At 32.2% G+C, this 18,795-nt stretch overlaps 1 protein-coding gene across 4 annotated transcripts in view; it reads right to left on the reverse strand.

Moving 5' to 3' along the window:
- Window positions 1-1,168: 1,168 nt before the first annotated feature.
- The window catches only part of LOC129755060 (5-formyltetrahydrofolate cyclo-ligase), a 48,685-nt gene continuing 31,058 nt past the window's right edge, over window positions 1,169-18,795 (reverse strand). For 2 of the 4 annotated variants that reach the window (XM_055751383.1, XM_055751384.1), the window contains exons 3-6: window positions 12,021-12,153; window positions 11,835-11,948; window positions 2,836-2,983; window positions 1,177-1,605 (exon numbers count right to left, since the gene is read on the reverse strand). In XM_055751383.1, the coding sequence (XP_055607358.1) occupies window positions 1,298-1,605; window positions 2,836-2,983; window positions 11,835-11,948; window positions 12,021-12,125 (675 nt within the window). In that variant the 5' untranslated portion in view covers window positions 12,126-12,153 and the 3' untranslated portion in view covers window positions 1,177-1,297. Of the gene's footprint in view, window positions 1,606-2,835; window positions 2,984-11,834; window positions 11,949-12,020; window positions 12,154-18,795 lie in introns of all 4 variants that reach the window. The other 2 variants (XM_055751385.1, XM_055751382.1) reach the window with 2 other exon arrangements.

Below are 18,795 nucleotides of genomic sequence, written 5' to 3' on the forward strand. Positions count from 1 at the left end.
ATTTATTTGGCGGCATTCCGAATGATCATGTTTCACCTGCAGAAATTCCTTGGTTAGATGACCAATATCGGTTTGCTGATTCGATAGCGTTGATTTCATTTCCTCAAATTCGTTTGAAAGATACTGCTGGGAAACTTTAACTTCGTCCACTTCAGTCCGGAGATTAGCAACGGCTTGGTTGATAGTGTGAGCTACTTCATCGATGCGGGCATTTGTTTGGCTACAAGCGGCTTGTATGTCGTTCTTTATCATCCTGTGCAAGTCAGCTAGTGAGATGATAGGTTGGCTCACGGGATCAGTCGTTTCTTCCTCACGGTGTTGAATGTTTGCAACTTGGCTGGCGATTTTTTGATGCTTGGATTGGTGATTTTGGTTAGTCCCCGGTGAGACAGTTTCTTCACTGGAACCGTTGTTGAGTTGTCGTTTGATGCGGTTGCGGGACATGGTGATAGCAGTGAATAACACAAAGCGCTGCTTGTCTTAGTGCGATGAGATCCTCTGTTATGGCGTTGAAACTATCAATTTTCAAGAGCAAATTGTACAATTTTCAATAAAAAATAACGTCGACTTATAATTGCGATCGATCGAACTTAACGTGAATTTTAAACTTCGACGATGGAACAGTAATGTTCAGTGGTTCGTTGTCGAGAATTAATCTGAATACACGGCAAATTTAATCCGGGAAAGAAGCGCAAGAGATACACGACCGTCAGGCAAGCGAGCTTTATTACCTTATTTATTAATTGCCATTAGCCAATTATTATTATTTATTAATTGCCATTAATTGCCATTAGCAAGAAATATTTATTAATTGCCATTAAATATTTCTTGCTTTTGGCAAAAAATCTGGATCGATGAAAATTTTTAAATTTTTAAAGCTTTTAAGACATGTGTTAATAATGTTTTTTTTTTATTAAATATATTTTATAAGAATAAAAGGTGTCATACATTATGTATGAAAAGAAGGGTTTATAAGTTTACAGGTAATGAGATTTCTGTGTGTTTCTATTCATTCCATATTTAAAAGAATGAAAGAAAATCAAGGATTCAATTATTGCTATGAGAACCTATTCAAAGTTTTCTCATCAGATATATCAGAATCTCATTCGTAATTGTCATCAGATAAAAAATAGCTACCCACAGAACGCTGATCATAAAAAAAATTTATTATGGATGGACTCACACTTTTCCTGAAATGCCAAAAATCATTTTGGCACTGTAAAATTTCCAAAAAAAAGCTGCAGCATCATTCCTGTCCGATTGTCATTTCCCGCGTTCAGAGCTCATCACAGTTAATCTATTTTCCACGTTCCGTCTCCGCCATCGATGCGGGGGCGTCCATCGTCTTCGTTGTCGTTTCAGCTGTCCAGACGACCAAATCCAGCGGGAAATCGTGGTCATCAGTGGGCATCAGGGCTTCCTCGACCATTTGCTGCCGGAAGGCAACGCCCACAAGGTAAGTCTTGCGTCCTTCGGCGGTTGAAGAATTGGGGAACTTGCTGAAGTAATCGCGTAGAAAGCGATCGTAATAACCACCCCCGTGGCCAAGGCGTTTGCCAGTTCTGGTAAAGCCCACTCCTGGCAGGATAATCAAATCAAGACCGGCTGTGGGAGATGAGGAAAGAAAAAAAAAACAAACCGAATCAGCGGGTGGGAACGAGAAAATTTGGAAACATTTAATTACTATTTCATGTAATGGAGTTCTGTTAATGAAGTCTGCTTTATTAGCTTTTAAAATCAGCCTGTGCTTTGCAGTGCTATTGATGTCATCGTGGCTGAGTTCGCTTCTGAATAATTAAGCTTATATTCAGAAACAAATTAACTAGTGAAAGTTAAAGTTAGCTGTTCTAAATTTATGGGTTATCATAGGTATGTTCTATAGCATTGAGCGCATTGAAAGTCTAAAGTGCGGATATTTCTCTTTAAAAAATATCAACTATTTCTTATCGATAGTTTTTAAGAACATTCATATATGAATACTTCTTTTCGATTTTTTTTGCTGAAAATTTAACAGAAGCTTAGTTTTATGATTAAAAACAAGTTTTGTTCTACAAAGAACTTCATAAATTTAAAAAAATGACGTTTTTTTTTTCAAAAATTACATAAGCACAGGGGCAACACATTTTTTAGAAATTTTTGAACATATTAACAATGATCCATGGTTATATTTTTATGTAATCTTAGTTAAAATTGGCTTACAAATAACTGAGATATTTCAACTTATATAAAAAGTAAATATTATGCATATTTTTTGAATTGTAGTCGCACTTTCCCAACCCCGCCTTTAGATCGGGCTTATGTTTAATTTCTCCTTCCTAACTTAAGATATTTTTTTTCTAAAAAAAAAGAAAACATTTTACAAGGTTTCTGAGGCTACCAAAATGATCATTTTTTTTAAAAATAGGTTAATTCACAGTTCCATTCAAATTAAGGCACGTCAAAGAGTCGAACAGAAAAACTTAGAAACTTTTAACAGACGTCGATGAAAATGTTTTAGTTTTTAGTTTTAAATATCTTTAAAAGCAAAATGAAAAAAAAAAAACAATTATTTGCTTGTCCCGCTAGGGGACAAATGAAAAGTCAATCCATTTGCTTCAATACTTATGAAGTTAAGCTTTTAACTGCAATTTCAATGTCTACAACGTTTATTTGTTTTCATAGTACTTTTCATAATTCCAGTTAATTGCATACATTCAGGCGTTTATTGAGCAGCACTGTTCAACATGTTTTCGAGGTTCTCCTCTCATTGGCTTCTTCGCGCCATCCACGTGTCAAGCTTTTTTCGTTTTAATTTGTTCTCCTTTTCCATTGCAACTGTAGAAAAAGTTCACTCACCTGTCGTTTCGAGACAATTTTCCCGTCCGGGATCGTCGAATTTTGGCTGCTTGATATTCCAGCTTGTTTTTGGCAGCCCCTCATAGTCTGTCATGTCGTTGATTTTAACCATTCGCATCGAGCTGCGGTTGTACGTCGGGACGAAGACCTTCAATGGAAAGCAAACGGGAAGGTTGGCGAAAAACAAAAACGAATTTAATGAAAAATCACTCAATGAATGCCGGGAGAACCCGTCAATGGTTTGATGACACAAGAAAATATTTATTATAGCTAAGTGATGAAAAATGTTCACACGCATCACTGGGAAGTATATCCTCCGTAGAAAAAATTTAGTTGGGAGAAATTATGAAAAGGGTGGGAAAAATGGAAAGAAAAAGGGAGCGCTCCACCAAGATTGATGGCGAAAGTTTCCAATTGGGATGCTCTGCACGTACATAGCTTTCTCAGGGTCGGAAAAATGTCTTAATCGAGAACAATGGAGATTGTGGAAACGATGCCCCAGGGTCAGAACAGAGGAAAACGAGGTGATGAAAGCGTCCCAACCCACCATTCAGCAAGGAATCTGGCAAAGATGAATGGATTCGCAGGGACCAAACCGCAAGCGAGCACTTTCGGATGGGGTAATGTGTCCTTAAGTCATTGCCAGTTGTATCCCCGTACCGATGTAATGACGAATTGATAGAGTGGTGATTTTTAACTTTTGTGTACCCCAGAAGAAGTTTTTCATGATTGTTTAGGCAAGTAGTTGGAAATGAAATAATCATCTCGTTATTAGTTCATAAGGAATTAAAAACACACAGAAATGAAACTAATTTATTGACCAGTTTTAAAATTTGTCTCTACTTTGCCCTTGTGTGACTAAAATCATCACGAGCAAATGGTTTTAGATTTCGTATTGACTTCAACTTCTGAGTGTCAAAATTCTTCTGTTTCTTTTGAATTTTAAGAAAATTGAAAAAAATCAAATAAGATCCATTTCTGAAAAGGGTCGATGTGTGCTCTTGCTCCTCCGTAAATATCAGTTGACAGGAGGGAGAATTGTTTTGATCACTTTAAGGGTATATTAAACATTACTCAAAAAAAATTGCGTTCAGCTGAATATGTGTTATTAAACTCTATTTCCGAATCCGTTTCAGTCGTGAATTTCTGCCCAAACAACAATTTTTAGAATAAGAAATAATTTTTCAATTTTTTTAACAGAGAAAAGTTGAACGTTTGAACTTGCTCTAGTGTACCTGAAATGAAAATTCTTTCGCATTCACTTTTTAAATATCATCAAAAAGCGATCGGTTTATTCCACTGATAGGCCTTTCACTTACGCACACGTCAGTCCTATCCCATCTATTTTAAATGAAAGGTTCAGTTCATGTGTCTGTTCATTTTAATCGGATTTCTTGTTGATTTAAAATTTAAATGGCACTTGATAAATCATCAGTTAAGTACATTTGTACACATGCTCAACATAATGTTTTCTATCTACCTCGTCATCCTATCTATATTTCTATTATGGAGGCATAAATATGTGCCAATACGGATAACTCTTGCAGGGTTCATCCGATTAACATACGATTTTCTGCTTTTGTGATCATCTTTGTGCGATCGTTCCTTTCCGCCACATTCAGGTGGAGCTTGTCAATGAAAAATTTCCGACATGAGATCCGTCAGGTTCACACTAGAAAGTTCATATCGATTTCATTAGCGAAATTTTTCAAAATTTCACCCTTCTAATGGGTCTAAAATGTTGCGCACCATTTCACCATCGTATTTTCATTATTTTATCGGCGGATAGCTTTTTCTTCAGGAACGATGTTATCTTTATTTTCTAAACGATGTTTAGAAACGATGTTTGATCTATATTTGTCTGTTGGGCGAATCAGACAGAAACATGACCTGCATTACCACTTCTCCGATTGAAATGTACGGGTTACCCTTTATTCAACCCCTCACTTCCCATACCTTCATGGAATAGATCATTCTTACTTTTATTCAAATTAAAGCTCAGTGTAAGATCGTCTAGGACTTCTAGAACGATTTACCACATGAATTAAAGTCCCATAGTTGATTACCAGAAGTTTTGGGTTCTCTCTATGAGACTTTCCTAGATTTTTTACGGTCATGCCGAAATATTTCGATCAATGTATTTATTCATTAGACGCTATCCCAAAAACCACTCAACAGATCGCCACAAAATTTTGCACATTTAATCATTTCATTACAAGGTAGTATCACTGAAAATTTCATCAATTTTCAATAATCCATTCAAAATTTATTCTTGTAAAAAAAGGATTTTAAACCATTTGATTAGAACTTGCTGTAAATCAGAATTCGATAAAAATTGTTAATGGTCTAATTTGATTTGATCAGAACAGCATTCATGTTTTGATAAATATTGTGAAATGTACATTGAAAAGAAGATTATATAATTCCGAGTAGATAACCAAATTTATTTCATGTAACAGATATTGAAAATCAGATTGTAATTTGGAATTTAGAAAAAATTGCAAAATGTCATACCATGAGAAGTTTTGTTTAAAAACACTGCAAAAAGAGATGTGTAATGAGACTCAGTCATTTGGAGTCATTTTTAAATTTCTCAAACCCTGGGGTCTAAAAATCTTCGTCTTGATCCAAAACTCATCCTTGATTTCTGAAAAAATTTCAAGTACCGTTAAACGGGGCATCATGCAAAGGCAGGGTTAGATGCAACATTTGAATACCACAACAATCAATTAATTTTTATTTCAACATACTGTAATAAAGTTATCATTGAATGAGAACAAATTGATGATAACATAGTTTTTAACATCGTGAAAGAGTTTTTAAAAGTTTTTGATTCTCATAAAATATTTAAAAAATCGAGCAACAATTTTTTACATTTTTCGATGCCGTAAAAAACTTCACCCAGTATGACGGATTTGCTTAATGATATCACCTACAAACTTTCTATTGCTTTCATTACATTACGCTATACCAACACTGTTGGTGTAAAAATCATTTTCGGACAATCATCATATTTTTCATAAATAAAAATTTGTATAATTCAGTTACCTGACTGGGGCAAAATGCAAATCAGAACTAAACCTCATAATTCGCGTTTCCATATGCTAGGATATGATTGTTTTGCATTATGCGTTTGTTAACATTAAAATGTCATCCATCCTAAGATTTATTTTCATGATTTAAGCTTGTAGAATATTTTGTTGTATTTCTACCCCTAAATGTATGCAGCAGATTTACGCTTTTTTCTTAAAAACATTTTTGACAGAAAAAATGAAAAATTTAATTCGAACAAAACCATAAATTACTGCAATTAGTGCTTTATGCGTTCTGACATCACAAATGTTTCAAAACCAAAAATTTTCAAACGTTTTCATTGGATTTTTCATTAATAATAAAGTTTGTTGCAACTTACCCCTTTTTCTTAGTAGGATGAAAATCACATATTTTTGTAAATTTAAAAATAACTGATAAAACCAATAATTTTAATGACTACGTCAATTCAGTGTCCCATCAACCTTAAAACTTTTGATGTACAAGAGGTATGATTATCAGTAAGTATAAAGATTTTAGAAGCCATTGAAGTTGAAAAGTGTTGCATGTTGCCCCAGTTGACGGTAACGTTTACATCATTAAATTGCATTATTTCTATACAAAAACTGGATATTTTGTACTAAAAAACCAACATAATTTTAGTTTCTTCTATGGAACCGAGCCTGCTAATAGTTTTGTGTGCCAATTTATACACTGCCTGCCAAAAGTTTGGGATCACCCGCTAAAAACATGCAAATTTTGATCGTTCATATCTTAGCCGTGTAACAAAAAATTGCAAATCTTCTGATCTCATTTGAAAGATAGTGTACAATAGCTATTTCGGAGGTTTTTGCCCAGAAATAATGTTTTAGTTTTGCACCTTAAACTTAACCTAAAATTAGAACATTTTCAAAAAATCGCACTCAATATTCAAAGCCGATCATCTCGGGATAGGGTGGACCAAATTTCAAAATTTGAGTTGCATTAGAACCCTTGTTTTTAACTTCTCATAATGCATTAAAAAAATTTGTGCAAAAATTTATGAATGTACTTTTAATAAAAAAAAATAGACACTTAAGTTATCGTCCAAAAGTTTTGGATCACCCCTTAGTATGGTGTACCTATCGGCCAAAAGTTTGGGATCGTTCTTCTAAAAACATGAAAATTTATCTCATTCATATCTTTCTCGTTTAACATCGTATTGCAGATCTGAAGGATATATTTAAAAGCTTAAGAACTGTTGTTTTTTCAAAAATTCATTCAAAAATTAAATTTTAAAGTAATAACCATAAAAAATTTAGAATCGTTAGTGTGAACTTTCAAAAAAACTATTAATTTCAGGTGAACTGTTTAAAGTTATCACTTAAAAATATAAGTTTTGAATGAATTTTTCAAAAAACAATTTCTAAGCTTCCAAATGAACCCTTCAGATCTGCAATACGATGTTAGATGAGAAAGATATGAATGAGATTAATTTAAATGTTTTTAAAAGAACGGTCCCAAACTTTTGAACGATAACTTAAGTGTATATTTTATTAATTAAAAGTACATTCTTATGTTTTTGCACGAATTTTTAGTATTGTGTTTTGAGAAATAAACAATAAGGATTCTAGTGCAATTCAAATTTCGAAATTTGGTCCACCCTATCCCGAGATGATTGGCTTTGAAAAATGAGTGCGATGTTTTGAAAATGTTCTAATTTTAGATTAAGTTTAAGGTGCGAAACTAAATTATTATTTCTGGACAAAAAACCTCCGAAATAGCTATTGTTTATTATCTTTCAATTGAGATCAGAAGATATGCACATATTGCAAGGCGACTGAGATATGAACGATAATAATTTGCATGTTTTTTAGCGGGTGATCCCGAACTTTTGGCAGGCAGTATAAATTCTTTAAAGGAAATCTTCCGCTTAACAACTTTGTTGAAGACCGTAACTTTAAATCTTATTAGACACAGAAGTTATTATGTGATGAATGGGGGTATGTCTTGTATGTAAGACCCCAGGGTTTGAGAATTCAAAAATGACACCAAATCGACTCAGGCTATTACAGCAGTGTTAAACAGAAATATTACGAAAATAGTCCGAAACCTGCGTTGATTCACCCCATTTTGCGGAAACCAATCCTTTCTATGAATATATATAATCATTTACTTTTTACTTATATGATCATTATCTTAGTGAAAATTCAAAGGCTTATCCAAATTTGCCGGGTCAGCAAGTCTTATTCATATTTCACAGATTCATATCAATATGAATAAAAAAAGGCACAATGGATTGAAAAATGTATATAAATCTTTCACTCATTTTTTTTATTACGTCCGCAAAGTGTCATTCCATTAATTCTTGCGCATTTGATCTAAATTTATATTTTTAAGACAACAAACGCTTCTCCTCAACATACGGTATTTAATTGTACTTATTTAATTAAATTTACAAATCATAAGCTAACTATTTCCAACCACACGCATTGCGATTTTAAGCATTGATGAAAATGTGTTGTAAATAGAGTGTCGATTTCCCGGCCATTTTAGCATTCCCTGCAATCGGGAATTTCGATTATCCTTTTCCCGGGAAAAATTTAAAATGAAGATTTATAGATGAAGATCTTCACCATCTTCTGCGTACTAATCCTTATCGATATGGTATTTTTTAATTTTAGCTAGTAATGTTGCAAACCATTTAAAATTTTGTAATGCCTCAAAAATACAATAAGCATTTTCAAGACCCAAAAACAAAGTACTCTAATCGACAAACTGGTCTGATAATCGCCGCAAAAATTGAAATTTGAAATAAGGAAAGATTTTTCACTTTCGATAGAAGTTAGTTAGCTAGACTTCAGGTTATTAATAAAATATCGTTAATATTCAGATAGCTATCCATTTGTTTCATAATATGTCATTTCTTTGCTGATAATTTCATTTAGAACTTCCATTTCGGATACTGTTGACAGTAGAACAGCATCAGAAATGGAAGTTCTTAATGATAAGTGTTGCAAAATAGAACATTCAGATTCTTTCCGTAGCGTTTCATTATTGGAATTATTTGGTTTTATACTAAATTTTCGATCGGAAAAACATTTTTCATTAAATTCAATGCATTTACCACATTCAAGAAAAAATAATATAGAAGACCAAGTCATCAAGGTAGAACTATCATTCTCCTTGCTCAGTGTGATTCATTTCTCCTAAAAATCGTGCACATTTTTAGTAATTTATCACTTTTTATTAACTTCGGGAATTCCCGGGATTTTTTAAGCGTTTTCCCGAGATTCGGGAATTCCCGATTTTTTTAATTCCCGGGAAATCCCGGGTAGAACACTCTAGTTGTTAACATGTTTTTAGAAATGAAAATAAAGAGAGATTATTTATTATCTACTATTGTAAACTCGATTGAAATTTAAGATTTTACTTTGAAATTTTGTTTTTGAAGATCCAGCAAAAGAAAAAGTGTTAAAATATACTTCCAACTGAATTTTCACTTGGTTCTTTATACAAAAAAATCATTTTTGATTTAGTTCATAATCAGAATCCTGTGAAAAACTTTTTTAAGTTAAAATCTAGATTTTTCATGAAATGATATCCACAAAATAAATCCAAATTTTATTTTTATTTGAAATTTTTTCTGATTTTTGTTACCAAATTTTGATTTTGAATCAAGATTCCGAATTATGAAACTGCGATCTCCTGCAAATTGATTTCCTAATGATATTCTCACATTGATATTTTAATCTTTATTAAAGTTTAACTTCGAGCTGAAACTGAATTTTTATTTGTAATTTCGAATCTGAATCCTGTATTTTCAACCTGAGTTCAAAAATTGGTTTCCAAATTATAAGAATTTTTTGAAAATAAATTCCAGATAATATGAAATTTTTACAACTAAATATGTAACTAAACATATTACAATTCAATTTGATCAATAAAAATTGAAAGTTTATGTACCAACTCCAAATCCTCAATTTGATTTGCTATTTTGAATATTTTCTTTTCATGCTCTAAAATGATGAGTTTCGAATATTTGAAATTGCATCAAATTCAAGACTGAAATTCAAAACTAAGATTCTAGTAAGGATTTTATCCCAACTGGTCAAACCCCGAGACTTTTAATTCGAAATTGTAGCTTAGCTTAGCTTAGCTTAGCTTAGTTGACTACTCATATCCACCTTAAATCATTGAATTTAAAGCGGATAGATATGATTATTAATTTAAAATTTCAGATAAAATATTTGAATGGACTTTGTTCAACTTACGCACTTCAAATTCCGCTATCACTGGCGTGGCTAAGCAGAACAAGTTCTACCTCGCCAATGGTTGCTACTCCGTGATTGATCGAGGCCATCAGTTTTGTGCAAGGGCCAGAAAAATGGTGCTTGGGATTAGCAGTTCATTCATAATGCACAAAACTCATGCTCTCCCTTTGAAAAATGATCAATAACGGCGCCGGCCACGTCCTAGTAGTCAAAGAGGAATGGAGGAGGAATTGTTAGTAGGATACTTCATAGGATCAATAAACAAACTTTTATCCCTTTATATTCCAAAGAATAATTTTGAAAAATTCAGAAACAAAGGCAAGTCAATATTACCAACTATAGAAATTGTCTAAATCTACGTCTACAAATCTATATTTAAATAACCAAGGAAAAGGATTCCGTTAGCAGGGGAAAGGTCATAATTATAATCGGGCAAAATCGGGACAATTTGGCAAAAGTCAGTCTAATCTTAGTGAATTTTGATAATCGGAACTAAATTTCTATCAATCGACTTTTAACAACGATGGCGATTGGAAAACAATGTGGAAAGCAATGTGTCTATGTACTAAACTATGCCTCAAGCCTGTCCTAATCATAGAAATATAATGAATGTGCAGAGAAAAACTGTAAGATATTTGCAAGAATTTCCAAAATATGTACCTGGTAGAAGTTTAATTAATCACCCTTTTGCTAAGATTCGCAATTTAAAAATAGCAGATGAATTAAACAACAAAACGTCACATTTGAAATTATGATGTCCAGTGTCCGGCACAAAAGCGCTAATCCGCTAATCGCTAATTAGTCCGCTAACTTTAGGTTAGCGAATTAATTTTCTCGCTATATTTTTTTTCAGCTAGCGGATAAGAAAGTTCCGCTAATTTTTAGTTCCGCTAACTGAAGAACGCTACCCCTTTGAAGTGTTAATTTGGCCATAGACTTACAGATTATAAATTCGGCATCATTCAGATTTAAAATTTTGAATCCGATCAGGTATTTAAATTTTCGTTAAAGATTGATTTCAAAAGCTATTCAATCTCGATTTTGACTGGAATCATAGGAATAATCGTCTTTTAGGTTTGTCTTCACTTGAATTTATGTCTTAAGCATAAGCCTTCTTTGAATATAAAAGTTGTGAAAAATTGAAATTTCCAGACCAAAATAAGTCTATAAATCAATCAATCTTTTGAGCATAAATTTAAAAAAAGATGAAAAATTTTTTCGAACAAAACAAGACATCTACCTAAAGAGAATCTTTGCTCTAACTGATGTAAAAAAATAAAATAACGGGTGAATATTTTGAAAAAATTGATTCAGTTTTTTCCCTTTTACTTTCTACCAAATACGCTAACTGAAACTAGAAGTGGACTGCCGCAACTGATATGGACAGAAATATTACAAAATAAGTTCGAAAACTGCCCCTATTGATATAATTTAACAACTTTTTTAGTCAATATCAAAATTAAAGATGGCTGCAAAATTTGTGTTTTGCTTATCATTTTCAAAACTTTCTACTATCGATTAGCGATTTATAGCGCTTTATTATAGATCGATAACTTTAACGCAACATTTAGCGGTTTTAATTAGTGATCGCTAACTTTGACCGAGATAGCGATCTAATTAGCGCCGCTAACTTTTCAGTTAGCGATGCCGAACACTGATGATGTCTAACAAAAACAAATTAAAACGTTGGAATTTATTTTCAAAATCTGTACTTACTTCCTTGTTCTGCTGAAACAACAGCTGCATTAGTTGCATAGTGTCGACCTCTTTTTCAGTACTTAAGTAGATACTGACTCTTCGACAATTTTCGAAAAACGGCAGCTGCAGGATCTATAAATGAAAATGGAATATTTTGTGATGAGTGTAATGTTTGCAAAACAATAAATTGAACCGAATACTTACTTTCTGATTAACCGCCTCAGATTGGGCGATACGATCCGCTGATGTCATCGAAGCTAGGATGTCTTTTATTTTGGCTCGTAGAGCTACTTTCGCTGGATTTTGCATGATGAATTGGATTTTTGAAGCAGCGTTTCTGAAAAGTTTGGAAAAAACAATTTGAAGCAGATTATTTTATCATTCATCAAATGTTTTTCGTAGGTAATTATAAATCTCTTAAGAATAAAAACTGTAACGAAGTCAGCAATAAATTATTATATTTATTTTGTTATACCATTTTTAAACGCTCGGAAAATTGTTTAAGGACACAACGCTGGTGCTTCTACGTTGAAACTTTACTACTTTACTACTTTAAAAAATGAAGGCAGATTAATGTGGGAACTTAATAATTACGAAATATGACTTGAACTTAAATATAAAAAGTCTTCTATCAATAATGAATTCTACCTGAACATCAATTACTCATATCTATAGCACAATAATCTTATTCTATTTAATTGAAAGAAAACCAATAAAACAATATTTTCTCGAGTAAAAATAAGCCTTTTGAAAATTTCTGTAACACAAATATGTTGCTCCGAAAACATACGTCAGCAAATTGAAGAGAAAGTTGTTCAATTGGCAAAGCATGCAAATCAAATCATCATTTCAAACTTTCTGCCGGAGCTCAAAGTTAAAACCCCCTGCTGCTGCTTCAAACATTCCAGTAATCTGTTCGAAGGGTGCAAACATATTTTGAAGCAAATTTCCATAACCCCATAACGGGTATCGATAGAATGTCTGTGTAAGATCCGATAAAGTTGTTGATTCCAATTTTGGCTTCGGTACCTACAACTTCCGGCAGCTTCTTCGATTTTGTCGATTTGATTACGGGATTCCCAATCCTGTCTGATTGCTGTCGATGTGAAGGAATATGTGTATGTAGATACAGTTAAATCTATCAATGTATGCAACTAGTTTGAGACGATTGGTAAATAAGAATGGGATTAGAATTGCTACGTTGCCCGGCGGAGTATTTCCACGAATGTAGTATGGAATAGCTATAGCTACAGAGAAAAGTCTGGCAGGATTTGGCTGGAACAGCATGGGGTCTTACTGTTTGATTGCTTACTCGTCCTAGTCGGGAGCAACAGTTTGTTGAAATGGGCTAGAGTTGTGAATTTTCCTCGGGATAGAGGAGCTTTTGTGATGAGCCAGCTAGAATGCGAATGAGATTATCATTTGGCTGCATGTTTTCCCAGCTGTCAATATCAGTCGGGTTTCGGGGAAGATGTCTCATCTACAGGATTATTTTCAAGATCAATTTGAACAACCCGACAGATGAAAGAGGAAAACTACTCTATCAAACTATTTCAAGTTTGAACATAATCATCTTAAAGCAAGGCTACATATTGTCTAAATTAATTTTTTTTATCAGTTGCTGGTCTTAATTTATAATTCAAAATAAGATTTGTTTTAAGAACCACAATTAAATTCAGTCTTGGACACTTTAAGAGCAACTTGCAAATAATGATAATATGATGAAATCAATAATAATCAAAACTTGGATACGGATGGTTTGGACTAAACGAAAATCAAACTACAAAATCAGAACTCTAAATGAGAATTCAATTCTTTATTCTACTCATCGTTTCAAGTCAAAATTCATAGTCTGGTTTTCTCGGCTCTCGAAATTGAAACTGAAATCTATGGGATTAAGGTTAGGCATGTTTTAATTAATCCCTCAACTGAGACGCAGAAACCGACTAAAGAATCTTAATTCTTAACTCAATACACAATTTGATTGAATCGTTTGGCAGTAATTTTTTTTTTTTGGTATTTAATTTAAGTGAAGAACGAAATTGTTGAATTCCTTTGAAATAAAATAAGAATACCGAGGTTTGTATCCAAAAGTTGAAGTTCATAAATCAGAGATAAAAACAAGACACATAAATGGTGTCTCAATAGACTAATCATTTTTTGAATTTCTAAAAGCCTGGAGTCTCAAAAGCTTCTTGTTAGTTTAAACTCATCCATGATTTTTTGCAGAATTTTTAAGTAGGGGAGGAGCGGGCTATATGCGCCTATTAAGCAGAGCACTGATTTAATCAAATATCACATCGAATATGTGTACAAAAACTATATACACGTGTGCAGGCATCTGTTTTCTATACATTGGAGTAATTTTTATGTTAAAATTTTCTTCCGTTTCCAAGAAAACGATTTTATTATAACTGTTGTCTGAAATGCCGAACCTCAAACCGTGCGGGCTAAATGCGCCTATTTGTGTTTTGAACAAAATTTCTGTTTTTTGAGCAACATTTTTGTATAATTTCATTGTAACTGCTAGAAAATAATAATTTCCGTACGACAAAGCTGAAGTTTTATAAAAATCTATGTATATTATAATTTTATGGAATAAAACAAAAGTTAGGGTTGCCATACTATGGAGGCAGTTTATCTATAAGAAAAACTTTATCAAATCTGTTTTAAGATCTTCAATTCTCTCTTAAGATGTTATTCAGAGCTTAGATATGAAGGTTCAATGATAAAAATCATTTTTTTATTCTATTTAACCTGTTATTTTAGGATGGAGGCATTTTACAAACATGATGGGGGCATACAAAAACACTCTATTACTCCACCATATAATCACTATTAAACCTCCACAAAAGCTGAAATATGTTTAATTTCATAAGTTCATTTGAGTAAGAAACAAAAACCATCCTAGTTTTTGTTTTAAGCTTCTTTACGTATAATTTTTAAAAGTCGAAATATTACATCAAAATGTAAAACCTTGTATGATTTTTTCAATTTTTTTGAGTTTGTAAATTCTTAAAATTCTTTCTTGCCTTATGTTCTAAGCGTATCACCCTCAAAATGCATTGGTCAGATAAGCTGTCTAGCCAGCCATTTCATCAAACAGCTGTAGGGTCATTTAACCCGATAGGCCCATTTAGGAAACCTTTCCCCTAAGGGAGAATGGGGATACTTGATCCCGTTTTCTTATTTCTATCATATCTTTTTGCAGAAATTTAGCAACTTGCCGTCTTTTGCAATTTCTCTAGGCGCACACAGGAGTATTTCAACCAAAAACCTGGTCAAAACTCAAAATTTAAATTTCTTTGGTAACTTTTATGTCAATGGTAATAAATTAAGCACCATGTATCGGAATTTTTTTTTAATCTGATTTGTTTATAGGCTGTAGCAGCGGTCGCAACGTATGTTTATGAGATACAATTTTTCTACAAATCGTTGAATCAGCGCGACAAGTCAAATTTATTTATTTATTTATTGTTACTTTGAAAATCATCTGACATAGTTGTCTTAATGATAAACTTAATTTAAAGTTATATGAATAAATTGCTCGAGCGATGATTTTTCAACTATTTCAACGTCTCTTAGATAAGATTCAATAAGATTAAATCTATAAATAAAACTTTCATATTTAAGTGACTAAAAATGAAAATTTTAAATGGGGAACTTCAATGGAGGGATGTTAAATAAATTATTGGATACATAAAAATTGATGATTATAGAGACAGCATACAGTGCTTTGATAAAAGTTTTATTTATTTTTTGTTTTAAACGTTGATTTTTTTTTTTAAATTGTGTTTTTGTTTATGTTCCCAGCAAGTCCCGGCATAAAGTTTGATATCCTTGAAAATTGATAACTTTAAAAGAAAAAAAAACCGCGCAAACTCGCTCAATTTTGCTACACAGTATTAAATAACCTTGTACACTTACATGTTTTAAGCTGCAAATAATTGGAACAAGTTATTTCTACTAAATTTACATGACTTTACACGTAATGTATAATCCCGAAAAGAGAAAAATTCCATTGTGAATTTACATGACCATAACAATGAAACCGTTCTTGCTCATTATTCCTGTTTAGTTTTTGAATCATTATTTTATCAAATTCTAGCCACCAGCATCATAACAAAGCATGACAATGATGAATTTTTTTTAATGTTTATGGTTACTCGAAATCCGCGAGCTCCAAATTTGTAACAACATTTTCTTTGTGCATCAAATCGAACTTGCTGCTTACCGGTCGGCCGTTCGGTGTTTGATTGTGAAACGATCCTGCTATAAGGGTATATACGGGCGCCAGTATTGGCGAAAAATTGGCCTCAGCCATAACCTCAAACTTTCATGAGCTGACGGCCTCACCAGTGATGCTAGGCGCGTTACTAAAATCAGTATTTGTTTTTTTTAAACTAATTATAATATTTCTGAATTGATTAAATTTTTTAACAATCACAACTAATCGTTTGAATTCATTACGGGGCGTCTCTAATAAAATTGATGAAGATAAGCCATCTTCCGCTAATGAATTTTCAAGGTGAATTTAAAACATTTGAAATATATTTTCATGTACTGCTCGGTAAAGTAAAAAGAGTTGTTTCCAACTTCTTAACGAATGCAAAATCATTCACTGTTACAAAAAAAAGTAAATTAATAAAAGCCACGTTGATGTTGACTATGAAAATAATAGCCTGCATGCTCTGATTATTTATAATATTTTCACATAATTCACTACATCGTTTAAGTGTGCGATACAGACAGTTGTTATTCAGTTCAGATAAATGTTGCGTTTAATTTCATATTCTAATAGAAATCTAGGGGAAAGTTGCAAATTCTCAGTACTCATAAAAACGTTTTTCAATAAAAATTCAATTTAAAATATAATCATTTTCCAAATGTCAATGCACTTGGCAGCCCTGACCACCCAAAAAAATCAAAACACGAGCATCTGTGTGTCGCTTTTCCACAGGGCGAATTTGTCGATATTAGTACCGCAAAATCGCGTTTATCGTGCGCCCTTCTCAAAAATTGATTCTGTTCTCCCATGGTTTGAGGTTAGGGCTGAGGCCTCCTGCTAAGGTGGTGTTCGTGTAAAACTGTCAATATATCCTAATAGGGTGTATCTGAATTTTCGTGTTAGTTTCGTTGATACTTTTTTGGATGGATGGTGTTGAAAACAAATTTTATTACTTTTCAAAAAAGGCAGCACTAGGTTTATTTAGAATGTTTTCTTGTTATATCATATTTGTTATTTGCTCGTTGTACATTGAAATGCGCTTTGCAAAATGATGAAATGTGAGGTGATGAAACTTGTCATTTGTTTGTATGAATATTTAAAAAACAATCAGAACGATTCACTCGTCTAAAAATTTACAAGTCTTATTTTTTTTTTAATTTACAAGTCAATAATAAAGATAAATAAAAGCATTATTGCATTATTGGGCTGAAAAAAATTGAGAATATTGATGACTTTTTTCAGTAGAATTTTATTCAAACCAAAAGTGTAACTACGGTTTGTGCCATTTATTTTTTGTTGTAAGATTTCATTTCCTCCGTATCGGCTAGAGTTATTTTTACAGGTAAAAAATAATTAGAATTCGGGACAACATGTGAACTGTACCTTAGATAAAAATTAATTTTTTATCCAATAAAGTCTATAAATATCTATCGAGTAATATACTATTCCTAAGTTTAATTTTTTCCAAAAAACAATCAAAGAAAAATTTTGTTGTGAACACTGTTTAAAGGATTTCACTTTTTTTATATTTATAAATATTGACAAACAATAAGACACACCCTGTGCGCGACTGAAACGTGTTTGATTCCAAACAATTTTTTTTTTAGGTTTTATTTTTGACACTTTACCATCATTATGGCATTCGTGTCTAGATTCCAAACAATGTTTCAAGCAAAAGTCATGTAAAATTAAAACAAATTTACTGGAATGAGGAAACGCATGATTTTTTTTCAGGGCTGCGTTATAGTATACAACATATCTAACCGAATTTTACATGAAATCAAATTTTACATGAAATGTAAAGCTCAGTATTTTTTTCTGTGTATTTTTAAGTTTGAAGTTTAAAAATTTTGATAGTTTTTCTCCACAAAAAAGTCAACTAGGGCATAGTAAAATTTATGTTCTTTCTTGAATACTTCCAATTATTATTTCATTTTCAAAAACAAATAAAAATCTAAGTTCATTATTAATTTTATAACTTTTTAACCTGCACAGAAAAAAATACTGAGCTTTACATTTCATGTAAAATTTGATTTCATGTAAAATTCGGTTATATAAGTTGTATACTATAACGCAGCCCTGAAAAAAAATCATGCGTTTCCTCATTCCAGTAAATTTGTTTTAATTTTACATGACTTTTGCTTGAAACATTGTTTGGAATCAAACACGTTTCAGTCGCGCACAGGGTGTGTCTTATTGTTTGTCAATATTTATAAATATAAAAAAAGTGAAATCCTTTAAACAGTGTTCACAACAAAATTTTTCTTTGATTGTTTTTTGGAAAAAATTAAACTTAGGAATAGTATATTACTCGATAGATATTTATAGACTTTATTGGATAAAAAATTAATTTTTATCTAAGGTACAGTTCACATGTTGTCCCGAATTCTAATTATTTTTTACCTGTAAAAATAACTCTAGCCGATACGGAGGAAATGAAATCTTACAACAAAAAATAAATGGCACAAACCGTAGTTACACTTTTGGTTTGAATAAAATTCTACTGAAAAAAGTCATCAATATTCTCAATTTTTTTCAGCCCAATAATGCAATAATGCTTTTATTTATCTTTATTATTGACTTGTAAATTAAAAAAAAAATAAGGCTTGTAAAGTTTTAGACGAGTGAATCGTTCTGATTGTTTTTTAAATATTCATACAAACAAATGACAAGTTTCATCACCTCACATTTCATCATTTTGCAAAGCGCATTTCAATGTACAACGAGCAAATAACAAATATGATATAACAA

Source organism: Uranotaenia lowii, chromosome 3 (genome assembly GCF_029784155.1).
Source record: "Uranotaenia lowii strain MFRU-FL chromosome 3, ASM2978415v1, whole genome shotgun sequence".
In the NCBI taxonomy this organism is placed as follows: domain Eukaryota; kingdom Metazoa; phylum Arthropoda; class Insecta; order Diptera; family Culicidae; genus Uranotaenia; species Uranotaenia lowii.